The sequence below is a fragment of the Camarhynchus parvulus genome, chromosome 8 (assembly GCF_901933205.1).
Source record: "Camarhynchus parvulus chromosome 8, STF_HiC, whole genome shotgun sequence".
Lineage (NCBI taxonomy): Eukaryota > Metazoa > Chordata > Aves > Passeriformes > Thraupidae > Camarhynchus > Camarhynchus parvulus.
The window spans coordinates 2,476,396-2,504,298 of NC_044578.1; the positions used below are offsets into that span (position 1 = coordinate 2,476,396).

The 27,903-nt window shown below is 43.1% G+C and overlaps 1 protein-coding gene across 1 annotated transcript in view; it reads right to left on the bottom strand.

The window, feature by feature from the left end:
* The window catches only part of PATJ (PATJ crumbs cell polarity complex component), a 136,906-nt gene that overhangs the window by 41,386 nt on the left and 67,617 nt on the right, over positions 1-27,903 (bottom strand). The window contains exons 28-29 of the mRNA XM_030953798.1: positions 13,202-13,398; positions 5,423-5,514 (exon numbers count right to left, since the gene is read on the bottom strand). Coding sequence (XP_030809658.1) covers positions 5,423-5,514; positions 13,202-13,398 — 289 coding nt within the window. The remainder of the gene's footprint in view (positions 1-5,422; positions 5,515-13,201; positions 13,399-27,903) is intronic.

A 27,903-nucleotide genomic window follows, 5' to 3' on the forward strand; every position in this document is an offset into this window, starting at 1 on the left:
TAGGGAATCAATGTTTCCTCTGCAAGGTGACACCAGGACATACAATCTTGCAGATTGTCAAAAGCTTATATTGTCCACATCCTGCTTAAGTTAAAATAAAATTTTAAAAAAATTCCAGATCTTGCATTTTCTCATCTTTGTCTTCCCTCTGGAAGCTCCTTTGGAAAAGAGGAGCTGCAGGAAAGCTGCGCCCTGAGCAGACTCACTGGGTTTCTCCTCCCAGGCAGGACCTTTGTGCACCTTCCTGAAAAATCTCTCCCACAGCAGCAAGAAGAGTCTTGTTCTGCACTTCCTCTCCTTCCACCCCCAATTAGTGGGAGCCACAGGCACAGAGGTATTGTAAACCAACAACTAATGTTCTTATAAACTGCAGCTTAGGTCATCAAAGGTTTTGGAGGAGCCCAAATCACTGAACTTCCTGAAGCGCTCCTGAGCCTGTTCCCACACGTGTATGACAGAGAGGAGGAAACAGCTCTGGAGAAAACAGGAAAAGTTCAAACTTGCACACACACAGGGCCTGGCAAGGGCTCGGTTTTGAACTTTCCCACATGAAAGAACCTCAGCAATCAAAGCAAGTAAAAACAGGAGTTTATACCCTTAAAATATGGCCAATTATGTAGGTTTGAACCAATGTAAAAATAATTTATAATTATTTCTAATTATTATAGAAATAATTTCTAATAATTTCCTAATTATTACAGAAACAATTTCTAATAATTTCCTTATTATTATAAAATAATTTCTAATATTTCCTAATTGTTACAGAAATAATTGCTAATATTTTCCTAATTATTCTAGAAATAATTTCTAATCATTTCTAAAGCATGGCAGTGTTTGAGAGAGGCACTAAGCATATAAGATATCACTTCTAGAGGATCTGAAAGAAGACTCAAAGTCACAGCAGTGAGTTTTATGTAGGTTTGAACAAACGTAAAAATAATTTCTAATTCCAATTATTTCTAATTATTATAGAAACAATTTCTAATAATTTCCTAATTATTATAGAAATAATTTCTAATAATTTCCTAATTATTACAGAAACAATTTCTAATAATTTCCTTATTATTATAAAATAATTTCTAATATTTCCTAATTGTTACAGAAATAATTTCTAATATTTTCCTAATTATTCTAGAAATAATTTCTAATCATTTCTAAAGCATGGCAGTGTTAGAGAGTGGCACAAAACATAAGATGTCACTTCTAGAGGCTCTGAAAGAAGAGTCAAAGTGACAGCAGTGGGGTTTATGTAGGTTTGAACAAACGTAAAAATAATTTCTAATTCTAATTATTTCTAATTATTATAGAAATATTTTCTAATAATTTCCTAATTATTATAGAAATAATTTCTAATAATTTCCTAACTAATAGAGAAATAATTTCTAATAATTTCATAATTATTATAGAAACAATTTCTAATAATTTTCTAATTATTATAGTAATAATTTCTAGAGCATGGCAGTGTTTGAGAGTGGCACAAAATATAAGATGTCACTTCTAGAGGATCTGAAAGAAGAGTCAAAGTGACAGCAGTGGGGTTTATGTAGGTTTGAACAAACGTAAAAATAATTTCTAATTCTAATTATTTCTAATTATTATAGAAATAATTTCTAATAATTTTCTAATTATTATAGAAATATTTTCTAATATTTTCCTAATTATTATAGAAATAATTTCTAATAATTTCCTAATTAATAGAGAAATATTTTCTAATAATTTCTAAAGCATGGCAGTGTTTGAGAGTGGCACTAAATATAAGATTTCACTTCTAGAGGATCTGAAAGAAGAGTCAAAGCCACAGCAGTGGGGTTTATGTAGGTTTGAACAAACGTAAAAATAATTTCTAATTCTAATTATTTCTAATTATTATAGAAATAATTTCTAATAATTTCCTAATTTAAATCAGTAGAATTCGCTTTGATTCAAGCACTCAGCTATATTGGATCTGCTTATTACACCAACACTGAAGCACCAAACCAGATTAAAGGCAGTTATTTGAGCATGGAAAAAAACCACTGAATTTGCTGAATCATAAAATTCTCACTGTAAAAGAGCATTCTGATGTAAACTGGATTTCCTAGTCCAGATGTAAAATTTAATTATATTGTTTCATTATGCACGTTACAGGGATGGACTTACAACACAGGACCAAAACCCACAATGGGTAGAAACACATCTTATTTTGGGAACGGGGGCACAGACACCCCTAAAAGAAGCAACTCCCTCTCTCACATTATTACCTGGCTAATTCCTGTTGGAGAACCAGAGCAAGAATTTCCAAAGACAACAAAGACATGACATCCCTTATTGCCCCTAAAAAAAAGGAAAGTGACACTCTAACTGCAAATCTTTTAGATGCTCTTAGAAGCTCAAGTAATTAATGAGACCACTGGGAAACAGGGCTGTGTTAAGACTTATATTCTGGAATCTGGCCAAAATCAACTGTTTTAAATAATCATCGTCAACTTAATTGAGGAAAAGATGCTCATAAAGCAGAGTGAGAAGCCTTCAAACATAAGGGGGTGTCTGTGATTCTCACAGCAGCTACTGAGCTGTGTCTCATCAGCAGAAATTCCAGGAAAGGGTGGGAATGCAATTGTAACACTACCAGGGTGTAAAAAAGTGTGAACAGACTTTTATAGCACACGTGGTGGTAAGTCAGGATTTCAGCAAAACGTCCAAAAAGGCTGAGGATACCTTTTATCCTTTATCTTTGTCTAGAAAAAGAAATAAATCTGGGGCTGGAGCTGGATAATCTTTAAGGCCCCTTCCAAGCCAAACCATTCTGTGATTCTCTGAAGTTATTTAATGATAGTTGTTACAGCTCTCCCAGAAAGGCTTTTCTGTGCCCAGGAATTTCTGGGCTTCTTTCGCAACTGATTAAGGAGTTTATGGAAACATCCCCCTGCCCTGCACATGAACCAAAACACCAGGAATAGGAAAACCTGGATGCTGTTTCCTGCTTCCAAGGGGAAAGCAGCATGCTTATCACTCAGCATCCTGCATCTCAGGGAAAAAAGGCCTCCGGGTATCAGAGAGGGCACTTGCAACAGCCCAAAAATTCCACCAGCTTGGCTTCTATGCCCTGAATCAGCTCAGTCAGGACCTTTTCAGGCTGTGGACTGACGTGTTTCTACAAAATTATAATCTCCTCAGGTCTTTCACTGGTGAAATGAGAATATTTGTATTTGGATGAACATGAAGACCAAATTAATTTCTCTCAGAGCTCCTGCAGTCTGTGCCATTTTGCTGTAGTGAGCTGTAGTGTAACACAGCCAAAACACATCCAGAGGCACAGAAAGGGCACAGCTCGTGTTTTCACTCAGCAGCATCCACTGGGTTTGTGGTCTGAGCTGGAGGAATGGGAAGCACCAAGACAGACTGGGCTCATGGCACAGGGTTTGAATGAGAAGAGTAAATCATTCTTGTTCGTCCTTAAAATCCACATTTAGGAGAGACAGTAATTTGTCTTTGCTAGAACTCGAGCACACATCAAAAAACAAGGGACATTGGTTTTCTCCCCACGTTCAGGGCAGTGCTCCAGCTACTGAGGACATCCTCTCAGTGGGAGAATTCCCTTTTACTGCTGCTCCCAGTGCCTGCCTGGGCTGAGCAAACAAACCCAGCAGCTCTCAGGGTAAGGCCAAGAGTTGTGCTCTTGGGAAGATGGAAGTTTACATCCTCAGCAGCAGCATTTAAAAGCAGAATTTTTTTTTTTTCATCTCTGAGATGGAAACAAGAATCACCCAATGGTATTTCCCATATCTATTTCTAGTATCTCTTGAATATTTGAGATATTTTTTTGCCTTGAAACTCACAATAAGAAAAGGAGGATTTTAGCTAAGAACCTACACGGCCTTTGTGTCTCAAAGGGCAGAAGACACAGCAAGGATCCAAAAGACAAACCAAGGACCCAAAAGACAAACCAAGGATCCAAAAGACACCCCAAGGACCCTAAAGACAAACCAAGGATCCAAAAGACAAACCAAGGACCCAAAAGACAAACCAAGGATCCAAAAGATAAACCAAGGACCCAAAAGACACCCCAAGGACCCAAAAGATAAACCAAGGATCCAAAAGACAAACCAAGGATCCAAAAGACAAACCAAGGATCCAAAGGACACACCAAGGACCTGCAGCCCATGGAAGTTGCTCTGCCAGGGCTCATTCCCTGGGGGTCTGCTTGGAGCACCAGGGAAGGAGCCCCACTCTTGGCTTGGGCTCCCACAAGTGGGGGTTTTGCCTCTGGAACCTCCAAGCAGCCACATTTTCCACAGGCAATTAAATAATGGTGAGCGAGCTGTGGGACGTGACGTTGAATTCTCAGTGGCTGGGGAAAGTAACACAGGAGCTGCAGGCAGGAGCATTAATCTCCTCCAGATCCTCTGAGCTGCCAAGGATAGCAACTCGTTCCTCACAGTGCTAATGCTGCTCCTCCATCACTTCTGGGCACGCTGCAGCAGGCAGAGCCGTGGCAGTAAGTGTACACATTTATATGCATTTCAGCCACAGATTATTACATTGTTCACAGGGAGGCTGTGGATGAGCCAGGAATACAAAACAACAGCAAGTATGATGTAGGTGTTGGTGGGAAGAGCACCTTATAAAAAATGGCACAGGGGGTGAAGTGCCCAGCAAAAGTCACAGCTGGAATTTGTTCATGAATGCACATCTGTGAAATTCCAGCCTGTTAAAGCATGTATGAGTCCTGGGAAAGAGGCAGCTTTTCCCCAGACCTCCTGCCCAGGGTCGGGAGAGCAACGCTTCCTGAAGTACTGAGGGAATGCACGCAGGTGTCTTTAATTCATGTACAAAGAGGAAAAATTTTCATGCTTGGAGCGAAAGAAAAATGCCCACATGTAATTTTTATGCAGATGAAAGGGTGTTTTAGCATATTCCCTCCCACACAATCCATCCCAGCGCTCCTTGGCAAAGCCAGCCTTCCCCTCTGTACAAACAAGCCCTTGCTCACTTTCAAAATCCTCTTTTGATGCCCACACAAAGGTATCCTCCAGACTTCCAGCCAGCCTCTGCTCCTTGTGCTTCATCCCAGCTCCTCTCCAGCAATCCCAAGCCTCTGCACCATCTCCACTCCCTCCTGGCTGGATGAACAAGCTGCCCTCTCCAACCCATCCCAAAGCACTTCAGGAAGCTGTGGGAGAAGCAGCTCCCAAGCCCAAGAGGAATAGCTCAAGTTTTCAGCAGACACCCCTAAAATAAGCATTCATTTCCATTTAATTTTTTTTTTTTACATTACTATGGAGAACTCTTGAAGTGTTCCAAGAAGAATAGTCAGGGAAAAGGTTCATTCAGCTTCAAAGAGAACTGGGAAAGTTCAGCATGTGCAAAGCAGGCTAAATATGTAAATATGTCATGGAACAGGCTAAAGTGCAACAAATGTTTTGATGAGAATGGTTCTTACCGTATGAAAACCAGCTTGACCTTGGATGGGGCAGTTTTAATGATTGCAGAAGCATTTTGGTGGCTTCTTCCATACAATATCTGATTGTTTATCTGTTAAAAGAAAATGATTTTCATGTAAGTGGAGGAGTACACCTTGTTCTAATTTATACCCCCGAGACTTCCAAGTTTACTGTGGGATAAGGAGATAAAACTCAAAGAAAATGTGGTCTCCAAATCTTGATCTATATAAAACAGGAACCAATGCAGAGCTAATTTACTGTTATTAGTAAACCACAAATGAGAGATTTTTTTTCCCCCACAGATCCCTTGAATGGGTTTTAAGGATTATTATTCCCAGATTTTTGGAAAGCAACTTGATCTGAGGAGGATCATATAGATGTGACAACAGCACAGATGTTTAGATGTTGAGACTCCTGCACTTTGCCTGCAGGCTCTGGCCATTGAGGAGAACTGGCTGCTAAAACTGTGCTGACTCCTCAGCTCTGCTGAAGGAGGACGAGTGGGAGTCAGGGGGATGAAGGACAATTTAAGGGCGTGATGCTGCATCCCTTTTGCTGGGATGGATCCACACCTGAGCACAGCAGCAGCACCAAGCCCTGCTCTGGACACAGGGAAATGGGAAATGCTGCAGCTGCCAGGGGAAACAGCCTGGCCAGGACATCACCCAGGTGGGCAGCAGGGCCAGGGCACCTGCCCTGGTCAGCAGTGCTGTGGCCACAGCAGCAGGGCAGTGACAACCCCTGTGACCAACCTCCAGCCCTGGGGGCGCTTGTGGGGTCCCCCGTCACAGAAAGAAGGACATGGAGGGGATGGAGCAGGTCCAGGGAAGGGAAGGGAGCTGGGAAGGGGCTGGAGAAGCCCTGAGGAGCTGGGAAGGGGCTGGAGAATCCCTGAGGAGCTGGGAAGGGGCTGGAGAATCCCTGAGGGAGCTGGGAAGGGGCTGGAGAATCCCTGAGGAGCTGGGAAGGGGCTGGAGAATCCCTGAGGAGCTGGGAAGGGGCTCAGCCTGGAGCAAAGGAGGCTCAGGGGCCCCTGTGGCTCTGCACAGCTCCTGCCAGGAGGGGACAGCCGGGGCTTTGCTCCAGGGAACAGGGACAGGAGCAGAGGGAATGGCCTCAAGTTACACCAAAGGAGACTTGGATTGGATATTTGGGAAAATTTCTTCATGGAAAAGGTTCTCCAGCCCTGGCACAGCTGCCCAGGGCAGTGCCCATCCCTGGAGGGGTTTAACATCCCTGTGGATGTGGAACCTGGGGACACTGGGGCAGTGGTGGCCTTGGCAGTGCTGGGGGATGGTTGGACTCTGTGTCCTAAAGGACTTTTCCAACCTAAACAATCCTGTGCTTCAATGCTGCAGTTTTTCCCTCCCACTCTAAATTTACAACATAATATTTACATTCACATTTGATACACCAATGCTGCTTAGAACAATAAGGACAACGGAGCCCAGGAACAATTCAGTGGTGACTACAGAAGGAATTTTTTACTGCAGATGTTTGTATTGGATCCTGGGTTTGTGATCTTAGAAAGATATTTTCTTTTTCATTCAAACAAGAAGTAACAGGCCAAGTCTTCCAGCCTGGTGTGATATGGGCTAGTCAGACACATTAGGAATATTCACAAATCTTATTTTCAGTGGGTCAAAACGTGATGCAAGTTCATCAGTTAAATAAGGCCAATGCAAGGACAAGAATGAACCCCCTAACAATTGGTTACTGACTGGGATTGAAGCACAAAACTTTCACCTACCAAGTCTTTCATTGTACAAAATGGACCCAAGCAAGGTCTAAAAGGAAATAGTATCACCATTCCCAAAGAGTCAATATGGTTCTGTCTGCAGGTGCCATGGAAAAGGCAGGGTGAGAAGCAACATCCTGGGCCATGCTTCATTAATCAACCATCAATTTAAATATCCAGTGGCAAAAATGAATGAATGCTCAGCTGCATTCTGCCTTCAAGCTCAACTTGAAATTTTCAGCGAGTTTGTTGACTTAATTTCTTCAAGTTTGAGAATAAATTGTTCACTGGGAATAATGTATGCTTTACGAATTGTTTGGATTTAGTTAAATTACCATCAATTTTCCTAAACAGCAGACTTCTTAGATTAAAATTTATAGGCTTTACTCTGGCTAAATTAATCCTACTCACTACATGTATCAAATAGTCTAAAATTTAATTAGCTGTGAGCTGGGTCTCTAAGTCATAATTATTTAATTACTCCAAAATGAAAGCATAATCAAAGCAATATATCTCCACAAGGTTTTGGACTGTCCTACAGAGTTATTACACCCAGTATTAATTTTTCTTTTTTTTTTTTAAAGTACGCTTTCTTTTGCAAAATAAATTAACACTCCATTAGCTACAGATACCACAGTGATGAGCAAAACACCAAAGCCTACTTAAATAAAACAAAACAGAGAACATCTAGGATTTCAGAAGAAACATCACTTTAAATATTTCAAATTAAGTAAAGTAACATGTCAGATTAACCAAATACTACTCTGGGAGTCAAAGCCTACAAATCTGTGCTTTACTTTTTGCATTAGAGATTAGAAAAGAAAAACAAAGCCTGGACTAAGCAAAAGAAATAAACTGATTTAAATCAACCCCAACTCTTCTTGAAATGCCTCTTTCCATAACTGCTTGGGAAGTCAGCAGAGCTCAGAGAAAGATAAAAACTTGCTGCAGGTATGAGGCCGGGTCAGCCCCCAAGTTCAGCCTTTAAAGTAATCCCACGTTGCTTTATGGCAGATTTAATCTCAGATCCCAAATGCACTGTTGCCTTCACCTACAGAAGTTTTGGTTTACAGTTTCATGCACTCAAGTAGCAGAAAGTACAAACTCACTGAAATCCGAGCTCTTGGGTTCAGAGGAAAAAATCTCCAGGATTGTTTGCTTCTCAAACTTTAATTTGCAGAAGAGAAACATTAGATATGGATATTAAAAAAAACCCAACCCACACTGTTTTTACTACGTGGCAGTAATGGAAATCCATAAAATTAGTATCATCTGATTTTTATGAAAATCAAGTTAAATGATACCCCAAAGCTAGTAAAAATACTGGCTTAGCTTTCTGCAATAATTATTTCTTTGTACAATGCACTGGGTTCCTTCTTACCACAGGAATTGTAGCATTTCAAGACACAACCAGACTCTCTCAAACAATGGGGAAAGTTTCAAAGCCTTTTTTTTATCAGTCAGATTTTATATACTGAAACCCCATAAAGCACACCAAGCTCCCAAAGCTTGGGGAGAAAAACTAATTAGAATGCGAACTGCCCTCACCAAAATTCTTGCTGGGCACATGTTTAAACATGTGCATCATCTGAAGTGATCAACAGAGCATAAAATCTGTAAGGACAGAAAATATCCTGCTCTGAGCTGGCAGCTGATCCCTGTGGCTCCCCACCTGGGGATGTGGAGAAAGGACATTGGGAAGGCACAGATCCCTGTGCCCTCCTCCTGCCTGCCCAACCTGCTGCCAGCTTGGAAATCACCACCCAAACCCAAAAAGCACACAAAGCACGCCAAAAAAGGACCTGCATCCTCCTCTGCAAAGGACACTGGAGCAGTTTGTGCAGAGAAGCTCCATCCCTGCCAGGCTGGACAGGAATTGGAGCACCCTGGGATTGTGGAAGGGGTCCCTGGCCAGAGAATGAGATTAATTTTAAGGTTCCTCCCAGCCCAAACCATTCTGTGATCCTGTTCTGAGATTCCACAGCAAATAAACTGAGAATTAAGTGCCAATCCCCCACACCTCAGAACAGAAATGGCATTGTGAGTTTGGCTGAGGAGCTCATTTACTTGGGCAAAACACTGCTGTATCTATTATATTATTACAGCATAACTTCTATTTATCTAAGCACCTCAAACTAAAACAGCAATAAAAATGCATTTAGCACAAAAGCTCTCTGGCTTTGAGCTATGGCAAAAACGGCATAAAGAAATAAATTGTAATAATTGTCACCTGGGCAACAGTCCAGAATGGACAACAAGCAAACTTCTACAGTGATTTTTGTCTGAAGAGTCAAAAAAAAAAGGAGCTTTTACTATTTCAAGAGGTGCTGTGGCCTCAGAGAATAAAACACAGAAAGGGTTGGGTGGGAAAGGAGCTGAAAGCTGAAGCTGAAGCTGAAGAAGAAGAAGAAGCTGAAGAAGAAGCCGAAGAAGAAGAAGAAGAAGAAGAGGAGTAGTAGTAGTAGTAGTAGTAATAATAATAATAATAATAATAATATAATAATAATAATAATAATAATAATAATAATAATAATAATAATAATAATAATAATAATAATAATAATAATAGTAATGGCAATGATGGTAATGGGGAGCAGCAGGACTCGAGGCACAGGGACAGCTCCAGGTGACCCTGCTGAGGGCCATGCTGGGCACCATCAGCCCCAGCACTGAGCCCAGCCCAACAAGACACCAAGCAGGGCAGACACCTGCACTAAACCAGCCTGAGAGCCAGGCAGGAGCACCACAGATGGTTCCTCTGCTTGGAAAAAAGAACAGGAAAGCACGACTTGTGTCCTGTAAAAAAAATGCTTTTCTGTGCAGGGACAAAATTCTGACCCAAGTAGATTTCCCACATGTACAGAAGTAGGATGAAAGGACCTTCTTCCCCCAAAAAGCTGTTTTATCCAGCCACACAGCCATCGAAAATACACCACTGAAGAGGAATTAAAAAATAACCATCCCATGAAGGTTTTTGATGTGACCTGCATTTCCCTCCATGTCAGGTTGTGAAAACAAGCCAGGATCATGCCCCCACAAGGCTACTGTTGCTTGCAGAAGCTAAAAGTGAGCTGGTATTTCATTAATTCAGCAACAAAAGATTTTATGAATAAGGAGCTGAGGCAGCCTGAGCATCCCACGCTCTCCAATTGAATCCAGTCAAACCCCAGTTCAAAAGAAAAATGAGCAGGTAACATCTATCTGTCTAAATGGCCATCCCATTAACCTGAACTCCAGCAAAAGCCCCAGGGAATAATCTGCACACCCTGCAGGGGCATCCTCTGCTTTAATGGAGCAAGACTGTCCACATGGGGCAGCCCAGAAATGCCAGAGGCTTCCCAAGCTGTGAATCCCTTCTCTTGCTGAGGGGCTCCAGTACTGAAAACTGAGGTGTAATTAAAGATGCAGATGCAAATGTACCTTAAACATGCAGTCAGGTGAGAACCAGATGTGAGTTCTGTCATCTCACTGCACATGGCCAATGCACAGCCCAGCCCTTTATAATGCAGGAGGTTTGAAGTTATCCTTTCCTATAAGGAACTGCACTCCTGGCCCACTGGTGGCACATCTTAAACTGGATTGCAAGGATAAACAAGGTAGTTACTAAAGTCTCCTTGGATTTTTACTTGAATCTGGGCATTTTTGAGATGGAGGATCTCACTTTCCTTCTACTGAAGGGAAAAAACCAAATAATTTTTAATTTTATTTCCAACTGTTTTAAAATTTTTTTCCAACTTCCAACAGAGAGAGGAATGAGGGCAACACCATCACTTTGGGAAATGCTTCCTTATAACATGGCTCATCCATGCAAAACCCAGCATTGAGGTGCCTGTGATTAATCCCAGACGGTGCCTCTTTCATGTACTTAACTTCAGATCCTCTACTCTACCTATGATATGCAGAGGAGAACAGTGCCATGAGTTCTTTCAGCACACCCAAAAATTTAACGATTTTCCTTTTTTTTTAACCATTAGAATTCAGTGTCAGGGACAGAAAAAACATCATTCTGAAGGAGAAAGCAATTTTCCTACCCTACTCCATTATGGTCCAGACCTTCATACCTTTTCTCACACTTAAAATGAAATCAGCTTCAGATGATGGTGTTTCTATGGCCAAAAAAAAGATCTTTCTTGTACAATGTGTATTGAAACCCCCTAATTACAGAACTGTTAGACAATGACAAATGCTTGGACAATTCTGACTATTCCCAGGGTACCCCCAGGAAGCCAAACTGCTCTTTCTCAAGTCAAGAAATGTGAAAAAATAGGTGGTTTTCTGATTGCACAGGGAGCTGCTGGAAGTTCAGAGCATCACCACCCACAGAGAGCAGCAGGTCAGCAAATCCCTGCTCCTCTTTCCAAGGGCAAGATCCCCAGGGAGGGATGATTTTTTTTTAAACCACTGAAGCAATCACCACGTGGGGAATCACTGCAGGTACAGCAGCAAAATGTCATTTTGCAACAGCCCAAAAGGCAGATGAAGCGAAGGAAAAGCTGTGTTTGCAGGCTGAAGGTGAGGCAAGGAGACTGGAGAAAAAGTGAAGACAAAATACTCCACTTGCTAACGAGCTCTCTTGCCTCGTGGGTGAACTCGTGCCAGACACAACTACAGAAAATAAGTATTTAAAGTTGCAACAGATCAAAACAGATTACAGCATGAAATTTATTTCCAGGATGGGGAATATCCCTGTCATCTGTAAAAACACATATGGCAACGTTGAGGGGGTTTTGGCTTTTTTTTTAACGAAAAGTGTGAATTTCCCTGTAAACCACACATGCACTCCAAGGATTGATTTACTGTCCCCTTCCTGCTTTCCAACAGCCCCTCCCCACGCAGAGCTTGTGAACATGCTGAGAGCACAGACTTTGCTGACAAGACATTGCTTTTCACAGGCCAGTGATTTTTGTTTCACTGCAAACACATTCACCTGCCAAAGGCCAAGTTCTCAGTTGGCATAAATCAGCACAGCTCCTTGCTCAGCCACCTAATTCCACTTCCAGGCTTTATTTAAAGGTTCAAGATGCCTCTCCATCCCTGCACAGGCTAAAGGGAACAATTACCTCGAGGAACTCATCTCCAAAGTGCATCTAGGGAAGAATCTTACTTAGAGGAGTTCATCCCTGAGGTGCATCCAGGGAAGAGTTTTAACCTCAAGGAGTTGATCCCCAAAGTGCATTCAGGGAAGAATTTTACTTCCATCCCCAAAGTGCATCTAGGGAAAGATTTTACCTCCAGGAGTTGATCCCCAAACTGCATCCAGGGAAGGGTTTTACCTCCATCCCCAAAGCGCATCCAGGGAAGAGTTTTACTTCCAGGAATAAGCTTTCATCCCCAAACTGCATACAGAGAAGAGTTTTACCTAGAGGAACTCATCCCCAAAGTGCATTCAGGGAAGAACTTCCAGGAGCTCACCCCCAAAGTGCATCCAGGGAAGAACTTTTACCTCCATCCCCAAAGTCCATCCAGGGAAGAGCTTTACCTCCAGGAGCTCATCCCCAAATTGCATCTATGGAAGAATTTTACTTAGAGGAGTTCATCTCTGAGGTGTATCCAGGGAAGTGTTTTAACCTCAAGGAGTTGATTCCCAAAAGTGCAATTCATCCCCAAAGTGCATTCAGGGAAGAGTTTTACCTCCATCCCCAAAGTCCATCCAGGAAAGAGTTTTACCTCCAGGAGCTCATCTCCAAATTGCATCTAGGGACGAATTTTACTTAGAGGAGTTCATCCCTGAGGTGCATCCAGGGAAGTGTTTTAACCTCAAGGAGTTGATCCCCAAAGTGCATCCAGGGAAGAATTTTACCTCCATCCCCAAAGTGCATCCAGGGAAGAGTTTTACCTCCAGGAGCTCATCACCAAAGTGCATCCAGGGAAGAGTTTTACCTCCATCCCCAAAGTGCATCCAGGGAAGAATTTTACCTCCACCCCCAAAGTGATCCAGGGAAGGGTTTTACCAATCCAGGAGCTCATCCCCAAGGTGACCCAGGGAAGGGGTTTACCTCCAGGATTTCATCCCCATGGTCTATCCAGGGAAGGGTTTTACCTCCAGGAGCTCATCCCCGATGTGCATGCGCCCGTCCCGTCCCGCGGGGCCGTCGGGGTTGATCCCAACCACGAAGATGCTCATCCTGGAGCGGTCCTTGTTGCCAGCCAGGCTGAGCCCCAGCCCATTCTTGTCTTTCTCCAGCTCAATAATGTGCAATTCTCCCGGGAGATCTGCATATCTCTGCCTGATTTTTTCTGGGAAGGTCAAAACATAAAGGGAGTTAGAACATAAATTGAGTTACATGCAGATGTTCAACAACAGGCACAAATATGCCAGAAATTTATGGCTCCTCAGCAAGTAAGTGTTTTTAACAAAGGTCTTTTCAGCACAGACTCTAAAATACCATTTGCTCTGTGTGTATCAGTCACACAGCAAAATGCAGCATCAGCTGCAAATACTGTTCACACGAACCCCACGCTATTTTTAATTATTTGTACAACAGCCTGGTTCCAAACCAAAACTTTTCTGAAAGGAGGGTAAACAAGGAAATTCCAGAGGCACCTTTACCTCACAAAACCTATCAAATTCAGGAAACTCTCATAAAGTTCGAGCTGGTTAATTAACCACTGTGGGAAAGTGAAGCCCTTAATGGCTCAAGCATTACTGCAAGCTGACATCTCAAGGTAAAACCTTCTGCTTCCTCCTGGTGACTCAGGAATCTTCCCAGCACTGCTCTGCTTAACTCCACGGGCTGATTAGGCAGAGCAGATGTCAGGGACAATGGAGATGAGTGATTGCATTTTTAAATGCAGCCTCACCTGACATTCAGGTAGTTATTTGTCTTTCATCTGCATTTCAAGCATTCCTGTGACAGAGCTCGGTATATTTACAAAGTTACTGGGAGCACACAGCGTGGCTGGGGATGCTGACAGGTTAATCTGAGTGTCTTTTCACCACTGGCATACAAACACGCATCACCACTGCTGGGGAGGGCAGCTCTGTCCTGTCTGCTTTCCCTTTGCACATTTCAAAGCCAGTTTAAAGCACCACCTGCCCCCTTCAGCTGGGCCACATATCTGAAAGAGCAAGTCAAAGTACACCCCTGTGGCTGGGTGTCACCTTAGCACAGAGCCCAAGGTGAGAGAAACTGCTGCATTATGCATGAAAAGCAGAAATAAGGGATGTTATATGTTCAGCCATATCCCTGAGTCAGCAGCAGGAGCTAGATCAATATTAGCTACTAGCACCCTCCTGGGGAAGCACATTTTAATAGTATGATTTAACTGCTGTAGTGAATGTTCCCATGACAACAAGGAAGAGGGAAAAGAGCTGGGGAAGGTGAGAGGGAGGCAACCAAAAGTGAATAAAAACTGCTGAGAAGAAGGAAGACGAGGCAGAGATGTTCCTTCCACAGCCCCTGCGCTGTCAGGGTGATTCAGCTGAACATGGGACATTCCCAGTGGCTGTTCTCTCCAAGGGTCCTTCCTGAGGAATTGCTCCAGCTGCAGCAGCCCCTTGTGCCTTGGCAGAGCCCACTGGGACACGGAGAGCAGCTCCCCATCTCCAGCCCCAGCTGCACCCATGAGAATTACCCACACTGAGAGCAACCAGCTCTCCCCTTGCTGTATTTACAGACTGGCATTTTCTTGCCATGCTCAAAACCCCCAGTGCCTGAGCCCAAAATCCCCAGGGTGCACAGCCAGGGTGAGATGTTATCCCTGGAAAGCTGCTAAAGCCCTACAGAGCTCTGCACAAAATCAGAGGATCACGAAAAAAATTAGAAAGCTCCTTTGTTACTATTATCTGCCCCCAAAAATTAATGTAACTATTTAAATAAATGGCAATCCATGTAGCTGCATGGTTCTTTAATGCATTTCTTAACTAATGGGGTCAGCTTGTAATCAGAGGTGTGGTTTGCTACATGGATTTGGAAACTGTTTTGTCTTCTTAGTACCAGAACAGCAAGACAGGAAGGGTCTCAAAAATGGAGTTTCTGAAAGCAAAGGAGATGCAGCCACACCTGGCTTGGTCACAGCACTGAGGTTTAATTTCTTTGCCCACAAGGCCAAGTCCAGACCTGAAGAGCCCCAAGGCATTTGCTGCCCACCACACTTAGACCAATAACTCATTACAGCACAGCAAGGAGCTGCAGCACGCCCCAGAGCTGGGCACCAGCAGAAAAGGGCTTTTCTTACTGATTGCATTTTTGTGGCTAAAACCAAGAATTGGAGCTGGAGGGCCGCTCTCCATCACCTCCTGCCACAGCTCCCTGCACTGCTTGTTGTACATGGGTAACACATCTCAGTGCTGCTTGCCAGGAGCAAGGAACTTGTCTAAAGCATCACTTGAACAACTCACAGCCGGGTGCACAGACAGGAGCTGAAGGAGCAGGGAGCACACACACACACACACACACACACACACACACGGTTAAATGCAGTGCAGGTGAAGCTGCACATCTTCAGAAGCTGCCTTAAAACTCATTCCTGGCTTGTGACACTCAGCCCTGTGGCACTGCAAGCACACACTGCTCCTGCAGACAGAGTGCCTCTGTGAATAAGTCTGAAATTCCATGGTGTTTCCTCCCCAAAATGAGTTTTCTCACATCTCTTTCTGAGATGGACCGGAACTAAAAGTGAGCTTTAGTCCTTCAAAAATCAGTACTTTGGGCAATTTGTCCCTGGGATGGGACAAAGCCCCACTAAAATTCCTGTGTTGGGCCAGGTCTGGAAGCCTGGTGATTGAACCCCAGCTCTGTGCTCCAGCAATGCCAAAATTCCCCACTGTGGCAACAAATCTTTGGGTAAAGAAAAAATTCATGTGGGCAAAGGATGACTCCAGGGTTGGTTGCTTTATTTGTTAAGGGGTTGGGTTGTTTTCTTTTGGGTTTTTTTTACAGTGTCTCCCCCGTTGTGTTACTTGTTGGAAGAAATCCTTCCTTACAACAGAAGGAAGGCTCTGTCTGGACTAAGCTCTTGATTCTAAATTATCACCTTCATTTCCAAAGCAACTATTCCATGGTTTGAGATGGCTGAGGTGACTAAGAGGTAAAACAGAGGGAGGGAGGCAGAGGATGCCCTGAGCCAGCCCCATTTCCATCCTGGCAGGAGGCACCGCTGTCCTGGAGAAGGGACAAGTAGAGACACCCTGTCACAGACATCTTTTGTGAAAAATCCTTTCCTTAGGATTTTTCCTCCTGAGAAGCTGAGAGGCCTCAGGAACAAAATGTAAACAATGGTTATCTGCTGCTGTGGAATGCAACAGGTGCATCTGTGATTGGTCTCGTGTGGTTGTTTCTAATTAATGGCCAATCGCAGTCAGCTTTTGTTATCATTCCTTCTTTTTCTATTTTTAGCTAGCCTTCTGAGGAAATCCTCTCTTCTATTCTTTTAGTATAGTTTTAATACAACATATATCATAAAATAATAAATCAGCCTCCTGAAACATGGAGTCAGATCCTCGTCTCTTCCCTCATCCTCGGACCCCTGTGAACACGGTCACAACACCCCTGCTTCTAAAACCAACCCTCTGCTAGCACAGGCTGCCTCCTCCCTGGCCAGCAGAAGGTTCTGGCTCTCCCCAGTCCCACCTCCTGCAGCTCAGCCCTCGGAAGGGCTGTCCTGGCCAGGCAATAAATGACAACAGATTCCCAGCGGTGCTGCCTCACTCATCCAATCTGCACACAAATATCCCGCTGACTTCCTACAGCACTGTCATGGTTAGGCTCAGCTTGCCTCTTAATAAGGATCTCACAAAATCATTTTAAACAAGTATTTACTGCTTAAACAAACCTGCATCTAAGGCATCTTCTCCTGAATGCCTTTTTCAGCTGTTTTTTCTCCCCTCCAGCTGGTATCAGTTTTCAGCTGGCTGCCTAGGGTTGGGGAGCCAGTTAGCATCTGCTTTTGCAAAGAATTCCATTATCTGCCTTCATTACCAGATACTTTACACGAGGCAATTGTAATTCTGTTGTTGCTGCCTCACACATGGGACTCGGTGTCTCTCTTGTTTTGGCACTGCTCGGGGCTGTTTCCACATTCGGTGACAATATGCCCATCACAACTTCTGCAAACACATCTCACCAAGGATATTTCACCAGCTAATACTGCAGCCAGCTCCCCTTAAAAAACGCCATACAGATGTAGCATGAGCCAAAAGCAGGAGTAAACGCTGTAGTGATCACTCCTGCAATGATATGTCCCTGTTATATTAGCAGACAATTACATTTCAAAGGGAAGCCCTGGAAATGGAAGACAACTGCTCCCAAACAATCTACTATTATGCTGCTGCATATGTTTTCCTGCCTCAGCCACTATTCCTATTATATTAAACAGAGAGATAAATAAATGGGGACAATATGGTCGGGATATTGGAGCTTGCATGATGTAGTACTGCAACAAACACACAATTTATCTGCAACACCAGACCCAGACACCACTTCTCAGGAAGTCTCTTTAAATGACAGATATATAAAAGCACTTGCAAAGGGCTCAGGAGCCTGTTTCCCAAACCTACTGAAATCTCCAGGTAAATGGGCTGAAAGGGAAGAGGTGTTGCTTTGGAAAATGGTGTCTCTGCGTGATGCAAATGACAGTCCATCCAGAAAAGGTAAAAAGAGGAAAGAAAAAGGTTCTGGGTGACTCGGCAAGGTGATTTGGTTTAGTACCAAATGCTGGATATTAAAAATGTCAAGGCAAAACATAAAGAGAAGAGAAGGGGAAAAAGACCAGAAAGAGAGACAGCAGCTGATATCTGAATATAGGAGGTGATGCTGAGGATTTTCCATCCCTCTTGTGTCACCTCAGATCTCTGTTAGCAGCATGTGCTGCCTTCCGGAGATCCCATTTATCAGCCTGGGCTCATTCCAATGCATTTATCTCCCATTTTTACCCCAGCACAAAAGCAGGTTCCAGCCCTGGCCCTGCCCAGCAGAGCTCAGGCAGTGCTGCAGCACCCCTGCTCCTCACTGGGCAGTGACACATCAGCATGCAGGCAGCATCCCCTGCAACAGCCAGCCCTGCATACCAAGCAACCAATTCCCTTCTTCATTTCACTGCAAACGTGAAAAAAAATTAATGTAGGAAGTCCCTTGAAAGCTAACCCTAGAGCTGTGAGGGCAGCACGTCTAATTTACTGATTACAATTTACAAGAACCTAAATAAGCATATTGAAGGGACCATAATTGAACAAATGGGGTTTAGAATTCTCCCACTACTAATAATATAATAAGCTTATTGTTTTAATCTTCCCACTAGCCCTCTATTCAGCTCCAAGGAGGCAGACAGTTCTTCAAACCTTATCTCAAAAGTGATGCACTCATCTGTTTTCATAAGCTTTCAAGAAAAAAATGAGAGTATTTCTGTAATGCTTTTCTAAATTCCATTAAATCGCTGCAATTCTTCCCTCAGTGATCAGCAAGCATGAGAAAAACAGGGCAGTTGTACCCAAAAATCAAAATGGGAGGACCAGAGATGCTGTTGTCAGCAGCCCCCCTCCCTCAGGTGACGAGAGGTACATCCTTGTGAGTGCTGCCATCTCCAAACCTGGGGGCAGAGAGTTCCCCACCTGACCCAGAGACTCAGCATCCCCTCCAATCCCCCTCTGACATCCCTTTGGCAGCACTCTGCTCCACCTACACCATTTGGAAATCATTTCCCAAACCTGAAGCGATGAGTTGCAGGGAAAAACAAAACTCAGCATTCCTGTTTTCCCTTTGGCAGACTTCAATTGATTCTCCCAGTTAAGAAAAAGAGCTCCGTGGCCCCTTCTTCCCCAAAATACTGTCAGCCAGAATACTCTGGCACTACTTTAAATCCCATGAGGGAGAGAGCAGGTGCCACAAACAGCCCAGGTGTGGGCTACACACCCTGACAAATACAGCTCACCCAACCTCAAGTGCAAAGCAAGCAGGCATTAAACTCTCCTGAGACAATATTCTCACCCTAAGCTGAAGGTTCCCTTTTTTCCTCTTGTTTTGTGTGAAGGATCTGTTTTTTGTTTGGGATCTCCAAGTTTCTTCTCGCTGCTCCCTCCAGCTCAGGCTCCAGTTGTGTTTTGCTCCTCTCATTCCCAGCTCACAAAAGGAAACTTCTCTCCTTAAAGCCCACCTGTCCCTCACATCACTTTTTACAGCAGAAAGTGGCAATTCCTGCAGGTGCTTGTTAACCCATCCAGGAAGAAGGGGATAATGAGAGCCTCCACAGTCTGATTCAAGTACCATTTCAGCCTTTGGGAACTGTTAACTATTAATTACTTCTTCCTACAATCAAGGGAACCATCACAGCCCCAAAGACAACAGCAAAGAAAAAAGTGACTGAAAACCAGGGAGACTGTGCTCCATAACACCAGAGAGCACCTCCAATGCCTGCACCACTTCACACCAATATTTTGCACAAATGGAGATTTTACCAAGAATTGTTTTCCTTATTCAGGCCCAAAGCTTCACTCTAAGGCTGCACTTCCACTAGACAACATTTAAGTCCTCTGAGGAAGAGATCTTGTATGTTTTCCTTTTTTTAATTAGATGAGAAGGCCATGATGAGTCTATTCACGCCCATGTTTATCTTTTAAAAGGAGATTTAGTGCAAGTGTGGTAAATAGAGCATCCCATGCTAATAATTGGTGATTATAAGGGAATCTGCCTTCCCCTGCACACAATCCTTCCACTCGTTTGCCTTTCCAATGATGCATTAACCCCCAAGAAAGCACTTGGCTTTCCCCAGAAGCGACCTCTGGGTGCAGTGCTGTGGCAATCAGTGGCTCACTGGAGCTGAGCTGGGTCCTGCAGGCTCTGCAGGAAAGCACTGGCACCTCTGGGACTCTGGGTGCTTCCTCCAGACAGGAGACACACTCCTGGAGCTGCTTGATTAAACACAATCAACAGCAACCAAGACTCTTTTTTGTCCTTTTGATTAAAAATCCACTGTGAGGATACAAATGTGTGAATATAAACCACGTCGTGGTTATGCCTGGACCACGAAATGCCAGGCTGAAGGCATTTTTGGAGTAATTAAATCCTTCAAAAGTGAGGTAGCTACTGTAGATCATTTTTTTAAGAGGAAAACCCCACAGAAACACTCTAATGTGAATATCCCAGTGTGTTTTGTGGCACTGTGCAGCTGAAGTCACTCAAAGCCAGCACCCTGCGCTCTCCGGAGCATCCTGGAGATAAGGCTCAGTTATCTCTGCTCCCAGAGGAAAACAGCCCTGCTGCTGCCTCCCACAGCTCCCAGGGAAGGCTGGGTGTGAGAACAGGGCAGAACATCAGGAAAGATTGCAAAATCCCAGGGAAATTCCAGCTGTGCTACAGGGATCCTTAAGGATGCACCAGCACCAGACTCCAGCTGCTTTAAGGAACCCTTCCACATCTCAGTTTTGGAGAATATCTCCCAAGTGGGACAAAATGTCTTTCCTAACTCCTCTCACAGGATCCCAGGAGGTAGGAGGGACCCACAAGGCTCATCCAGCTCCTGGCAGGATCAGTTTTTCTGCCCTGCTCCTGCTCACTTTGCCCTGGTAAGATCTATAACCCGTTCCCTACACTTGGATTTGAAAGCTGCTCCTTCATTTCATGTGCCTGAATATTGGGAATTCTAATCCAGGGCTTTCCCCACTTGGTCTCAATGCAAACAAATGAATACTGTGAACATTTAAATTCTCCCTCCCCTGACAGGAACAATGTAAGCTGATCCTGACAGTGTTTTATCTTTGATAATCATGTTCCCACAAAGCCACGGGCACAGCCATTATCTTGGAATCTTTCTGCATGGAGTCTAATTAGAGAGAACCATGTCAGACTCTTGTCAGAAACTGAGAGTTTGTTACCTAATGAAGACTTTTAGGGGACCAGTGCTAAGTAACTGCAAGAGGCAGCACAGACAACACCTCTCAGAAGTCGAGGTGAGGAGACATTTCTCGCTTAGCGATTCATTTAATTCCATTGATTTAAGAACCTGCAGTAAGAGCCTGAACCTCCTCCCTCTAGAGTGGGACCAGAGAAATTTGGATTTAATAACAAAGACTTTTTGAGCAGCAAACACAGCCTGTGGCGATGGGTCCAAAGATCCTCCAAGGAAGGTCTCCAGGGGAACCACCAGGCGCTGTGAAATGTAGCGAAAAACTCCAACAGCGTAAAACTGCACATAAAATCAGAACAGCAGCACTAACAAGCCATAAGAATAAAAAAAGACTAGGGAGTTGGTAGTGGAAGAGCAGGTGAAGAGGAGGAAATGACACTGGGGTAAGAGCTGGTGGAGAGTGCCACCTTCCCTTTGCTGCGGCAGCAGAGCCCTGTGGCACAACAAAGCCACGTCACAGGGACTTGACAATGAACACGTGAAACTTCTGGATTAAAAACCCCCACCCCAGAAGCCTTAACTTTGCTTGCACGGCAGTTTTTAAATGTGCTGTGACAGTGATTAAACAGATTAGATCTGGATTCCTGTAAAGCCCAGGAACATGCCCATGGAGCTGGGCTGGGAGTTGCAGAGAGAGCCTCAACAGCAAGGAGCCCCACAGAAGATTGATCATGACCAGCCACTTCAGCTGGGAATTAATTCAATGGCAATCTTAATGATAAATTTTAATCCTCTTTTCTATTTTTAGGTTTTAGTTGTTTTGCTGAAGATTGATTGTATCTGCCAAGCTAGTTACTACAAAAATAGATTTACTTGCACCAAAATATTGAATTCACATTGCACATTCCTTTTTTAGGCCTACTATGGGGATTTAAGTATTTTAAGTATATATAAAAGCTACATAAACATTTAAGGAAATATAAAATTTATGATACATTTGGTTAATTAATTAATCACGCCAGGTATTGTGAAGAGCTTTCCTTCTATACTTTATATTTTTCCTAACAACATATACTGTTTGCATTTGGAGAGACATGAGAATGTAATTAAAACACAAACAACAGCTTTGTAATGAAAACACACCAATTATAATTAATACAAGCAAAAATGTCCTCGCTGCCACGTTTTCCTTTAAAACTGGGGTATTTAACAGAAGCATTGTTATTCTCCTGGCAGATAATGGCGGGTCTGTGGTGATCAAACCTGGTTTTAACAGCCTAATTTCCACTTTGCCAAGGGTTCTGTCTCTGGGTTTCACACACAGCTCGTTGTGCAGAGACCTCAGAGGAGGCTCTGCCACCCCACAAACACTTCCACAATTCTCCAGCTGACAACTCTCAGCTTCACACTCCCAGCTTTTATTCGCAGGCCAGCAAAGAAAAATATCCTCTCTCAGCCCCTAACAAGTTGCTCAGGTTTGATAAGCTGTTTTCATTCCCTCTGAAGGGGTTGTGGAGAGAAAAAGCTCTTTGTTTCAGGCTGCTGAGGAAAAAGGCAAAAGCTGGGGTTTTACTACGGTCAGTGCTGGGTCCAGATTCCTCTCAATTCTCTGGGTGCACACATACTTTAAATGAAAAAAGCTATTCAGGAAAATTATGCTAATGGGTCAGAGCATGCTCAGATCTCCATGCAGATTGCCTTTTAAAACTTCCAGCGTGTGTTAAAAGAAGAAAATGTTCCATTTTAACGAAACGCAAAGCCAATTTAAATTAAAAAACAGCTAAATATTTTAAAAAGCTGTATATCTAGCTTTTAGAGGACATGAGGTGGCAGTGAGTTCCCTTATGGAAAAGACCTGACCAGCCCCACAATGCTGCTCATGTGGTTTATCTCCTCTTTTTTTTCAAATTTAGGCATTATTATCATTATTATTATTATTATTATTACTACTATTATTATTATTACATTAATTTTCTATTTTAAAATCAGTATAATTATTTATTTTATCAGTATTTTGTTAGGTTCATACCTGCTCTGTCTTCCATCAAACTAATTACAGCTCCTCAAATGATTACAAACTACCTGACCACTTTTGGGTTCTGAGGTATCAAACTGTACTTGAGTCATCAGGCTCTGTTTAGGTACAAACTTGAGTTTCCCAATGTCACAACCTGCCTCTGATTGCTGAGGTAAAATGAAACATGAGAAATGAAAAATGACTGCGACACCTGGCACTGCTGCAGATTTCTGCACCTTGGAGCAAAACAAATGCACCCCTACAATTCCACTCTGAGGCCTCTCCTGCTCATAAATACACAATAATCATTCTTTTGCTATGCATTTCCATTTATTCAGCTCTCATGTCCCAGTTTATGGTGTCTGACGTGTTAATCCCAGTCCAGCACTCTGATTTTAGATCATGTTTTGGCCCAGGAGAAGCGGAGATGAAGGAGAAGGTCCTTCCTCCCTCCCCTGTCCAACTCAGCTCTCGTGCCAGACTCCTCCAAATCCATTCCTCCTTCCTGGAGGAGGTTTCCATTAGAGAGGATGACAAAGTGAACACTTCTCATGTAGATAAACCCCTAAAACACAAACTTCCAGGCTGAAAACACACTGCAGGGTCATGGCTGCTATTCCAAAAGAGAAAGGCATCAACTAAATACAGAATTCATTCAAAGTCTCTTCCAAAAAGAGACAGCAAGAGTTTTAGGAAGAATTTTCAACTGTCTAATGTGACATAAACTGAAAATCAGTGGGTGCCCAGTGCTCATGAGAACACAGATCTTTTTCCAGGGTTAGTCAGGCAGCGACTTCTGCATTTACAGCTGCCAAATTCCTGTCCCATCAGGTGAGGCAGGGGAACGTGGACTGAGGAAGGGATAACAATTCCTCTCCACACAAACCCCCCCTCTGAAAAATCCTGTGAGATCATACAGCAGTTGCATGCTCTCCCTAAATAAGCCATAAACCTTATTTAATCAGCTGTCCTGAGAGTCTATTGGAGCAGTTAATCAGGTTTGTGCTGCACTTATGACATCATAACACTTGATAGATTTGATTAAATAAAATAATATTTTTTATTTAGAAATTCTATTCTGATTATTTTTAAGCTCTCCAGAGGACAGAGCCTAACAGACCTGTTTTCCTCAAAAGAGTAAAATAAAAATGCCAGGGTCAGACACCTTTCTTTCAAATAAGAGGTGCTAAGCAAGGCATTCATTTTTCTGCAGGAGAAAAATTGTATCACAAAGAAGTGAACAGAGTATTTGAAGAGATGATTTTTTTTTTAGTACCAAAATATGTTATTAGACAACAAATGGCTTCTCTTCTAATGTATTTAATGAAATAAAGATATTAATGCATGAAGCTTTGGGCATTTTTGAAATGAACCAAATGATAATCAGGAAATTGATGATGTATGTGAGCAGAGACTTGCAATACGTCAAGCACTCTCTCTTCTTCCTTCTGGCAAAAGAAATCCATCTCCAAGGATTAATCCAGGAGGAAGAGCTAAATGGATAAACTTTACTATATTAAATACTCACTTTTTCCACTCTGACTGGAGGAGGAAATCAACTAAGAGAAAGTTAAAAAAATAAATGCCTGAGGGAAAAGTAAGAGTGGGGTAGGGCAATTTTGACTGTAATTCTTTTGGCTTGATATTAAATTGATTCCCCCCCTCCCTTATGGAATTTAGCCATCAAATAAGATGATTCAGATGCATCCATGACTTACTCTTCAGTAATAAACACTGTCTTTAGGGTAAGCTGGAGCTCTATGGATCCCGCTTTCTGTTTTGTTTTATTTTTAAATTTACATGGCCACCTGACCTCTGGGAACTGAGGTGTAGAGCTCCACAGGTCTCAAGATGCTTCGTGTCTCTTATGACAGATGGCCAAGCAAGACATCCAACAGATGGCAACCCACCCAAGAGATGCCAGGTCTTCCCAATGGCAGCCCAGGGCTCATGCTCCAGTGTTTATTAAATATATTTTAGTCTCTTATTAGAAATTAGGCTTAGGTCTAATGGGGTAGCTAATTTTATTCTGTTTTTCTACAGGAACACAGCACATGCAACCACCCCCTGTGCAATGCAAGCTCCTGCCCCCAAACCTCTGGACTGGCAGCAAATCTCAGGGTGGAGCAGGGCTCTCAAAGGTGCTGTAAAAAGTTCATGAAAATAGGCAGGAGAGAAACCTGATAAATACCCTGACTGCAGAAAAGGCTTCAGTGTGAGCTCACACTTAATAAAGCCAGAGAATTCTCTCAAGGGAAGGCTCCAGCCACAGGAAAAGCCCAAAGTGGAGCTCACACCTTCCTGGACAACCAAGTCAGGTGAATTTCCTACAGAAATCTGTAGGAATCCAACTTCATCAGCTGCAGTACTCACAGCACCACTCATTAAAACCCTCACAACCTTCCCCATCCGTGTGTCTCTGTGCAAGGCCTGCCCATCCCCATGTCCCTGGGTGAGGCCTGCCCATCCCCACTCCCATTCCCATTCCCATTTCCATCTCCATCCCCATTCCCATCCCCCAGATCCCTCCTGCATACACAAACAGCAGCCACATCCTTCTGGCCCCAAAAGGCTCTGCTGAGCTCCCCATTCCTCACAAAATCCCACCTCTCTCCCAGCCTTTGCCCACAAGCTGCCCATGCTCATCCTTGCACAGAGCTCTCCTGGCTCCCTCATCCACCACATGGTGCCTCAGGTTTTGGCTTTTGTATTTTCACATTCTGTGTTGCTTTAGTGTGTGGGTCTGGGCTTCACATCAGGGATGGTGAGCTCTGTGCACAGAGCAGGGAGACAAAACAATTCCTGCTCCAGCTGGGCACCAAGGACAAATGATCCAAATCTCAGCCCCAAGAGCACAAACACCGTGGGCTGGAGAGAGAAAAACAAGCAGGGTGGGACTGCAGGGGCTAAAGCTGGAATGGGACAATGAACTGCAAGATGCAAATGGAGCAGAACTGATCAAAGAGAGAGACTTTGAGAGGGTTTTCTATTTTTTTCTGAAAATAGAAAAGCTAAACCCTGAGGCATCACTTCCACTATCCCAAGCTGCTCCAAGCGCTGTCCAGCCTGGCCATGGACACTTCCAGGGATCCAGGGGCAACCTCAGATTATAACATTTCCTCCAACAACTTTTTGGGGAAGCAGAGAGAGGGAAGCACAAGCCAAGATCTCCAAGCAGTGATGAAGAAAACAGACATGCACATCACCACATTGATTATAAAAGGCTCATTATTGCTCCTGGGGCAGCAGAAGGAACCACCTGCCCTTCAGCCAGCTGCCACATCTCCCCTAAAGCCAGTATGGCAAAAGTGCTGTGAATTTGGTGATAAAATAGAGATGCTCATCTGATGCAGCCAGCACACACACACACACACACACAAATATATCTGCATATGGATTTCCTTCCTGATGTCTTTAGCTTGCAATCAGTTTTCAATACACACGTGGCCATTACAAGGCATAAAGCAAATTTTCACTGGTCTGTCACAGTGCACTGTAGCCAGCACACCTAGAGATAAATACTCTGGATTGCTCTTTAAATGCCACCTACCCTGATAAAGAGCAATTACACACCTGCTCAAAGTGATGACACGACAGGGAATAAGGGAGAATCAAGTCTTCAGACTGAGAAGCAAAAAATGATTTCAACTTTCTCCTGACAGTTCAAGAAGTGATTCTGGACAGCTGCCTCAATTGCTGCAATACTGTGCAAAACTAGGTAATGTCTGTGAAGAATAAAATTATTGTCATTTAGCATTTTTTAGATTTCCCTTCTGTTAGAGCCTTACTTCCACTACATACTGGGAGCAGCTACTGCTTAAACCAAGCAGATCATTTTGTTACAGAGCTATTATGCAAATAATCTGCTCTGTATTCTAACTAGAAGCAATGCTGTGCTAGTCTGGGCAAGACATGAGGCACTGTGGAGTTTTCTGTTTAATTTTTTTTTTCTCTGTGCACTGGAGCAACATCATTTACAGTGGTAATGATGAAAGATATCTTCCCATCTAAAAATCAGGTTATTAGTCAAGAGTATAAACACATAACCACCTTTTACGAGCCGGTGTCTGCCTTTCATTTACCTATTTAAATATTTACCTCCTTTTAACATATTTTTAGTTGCAAGTCATTGCAGTGATATTAAAGAGTACTTTGGTGAGAGCAATACATAAAGACCTACTTGGATCATCCCCTCTTAGCAAGTTTGTGCCTGTGTTTACAGATTTACAGCACAGACATTATCTTCTATCTGAAATTACTTATCTGTAGCACCGGAGCGAGATCAAAGATCCCAAACAACATCAGCCACCTGCACCCAGCCCCAGACAATGTAATAACCTTCCAACATCAAATCTGGCTATTTCATGCCCAGCATCCCAGTGCTATTCTCTGGGTACCTGGCTGGTGTTGGAAGAAAAGATCTTACCTAAGAACAAATGCAATCTCAGGCAATATTTAAAGATTAGATTATCCTTCATTGCAAATAGCTCATTTGTTTACTATCACATTGCTTTATTCTTGCTTTGCCTCCTTCAACCACGAAAATGCTGAATATTCAGTTTAGATTCCCAGCAGCTTTTTATTTTAGTCTAAAAACATTTACCTAACACATTCTTAACAAGCAAAGTGAAGAAAATTCAGCCATCTGTCTCTGCATTACAATAACAGTTATGGAAGAGTAGATTATTCTATACAGCAAGAAATTTAATGCTACGAATTCTTATACTTTAAGCACTGTGTGCTCCAGTCAGTTCTGTATACAAGAATGTTGAGCACTGGCACACACAGAAGCAATGATTTATAAGCAAACACAAGAGAAAATATTTTAAAGATGTTAAATGCATTCAATATTCTAATCATGCTGTATGTCCATGCTTCAAACTGAAGGAAAGGAAAAAAAATAAAAACAGATCTCTGCTATTATTTTCTTTCTCCAGCACTTCACT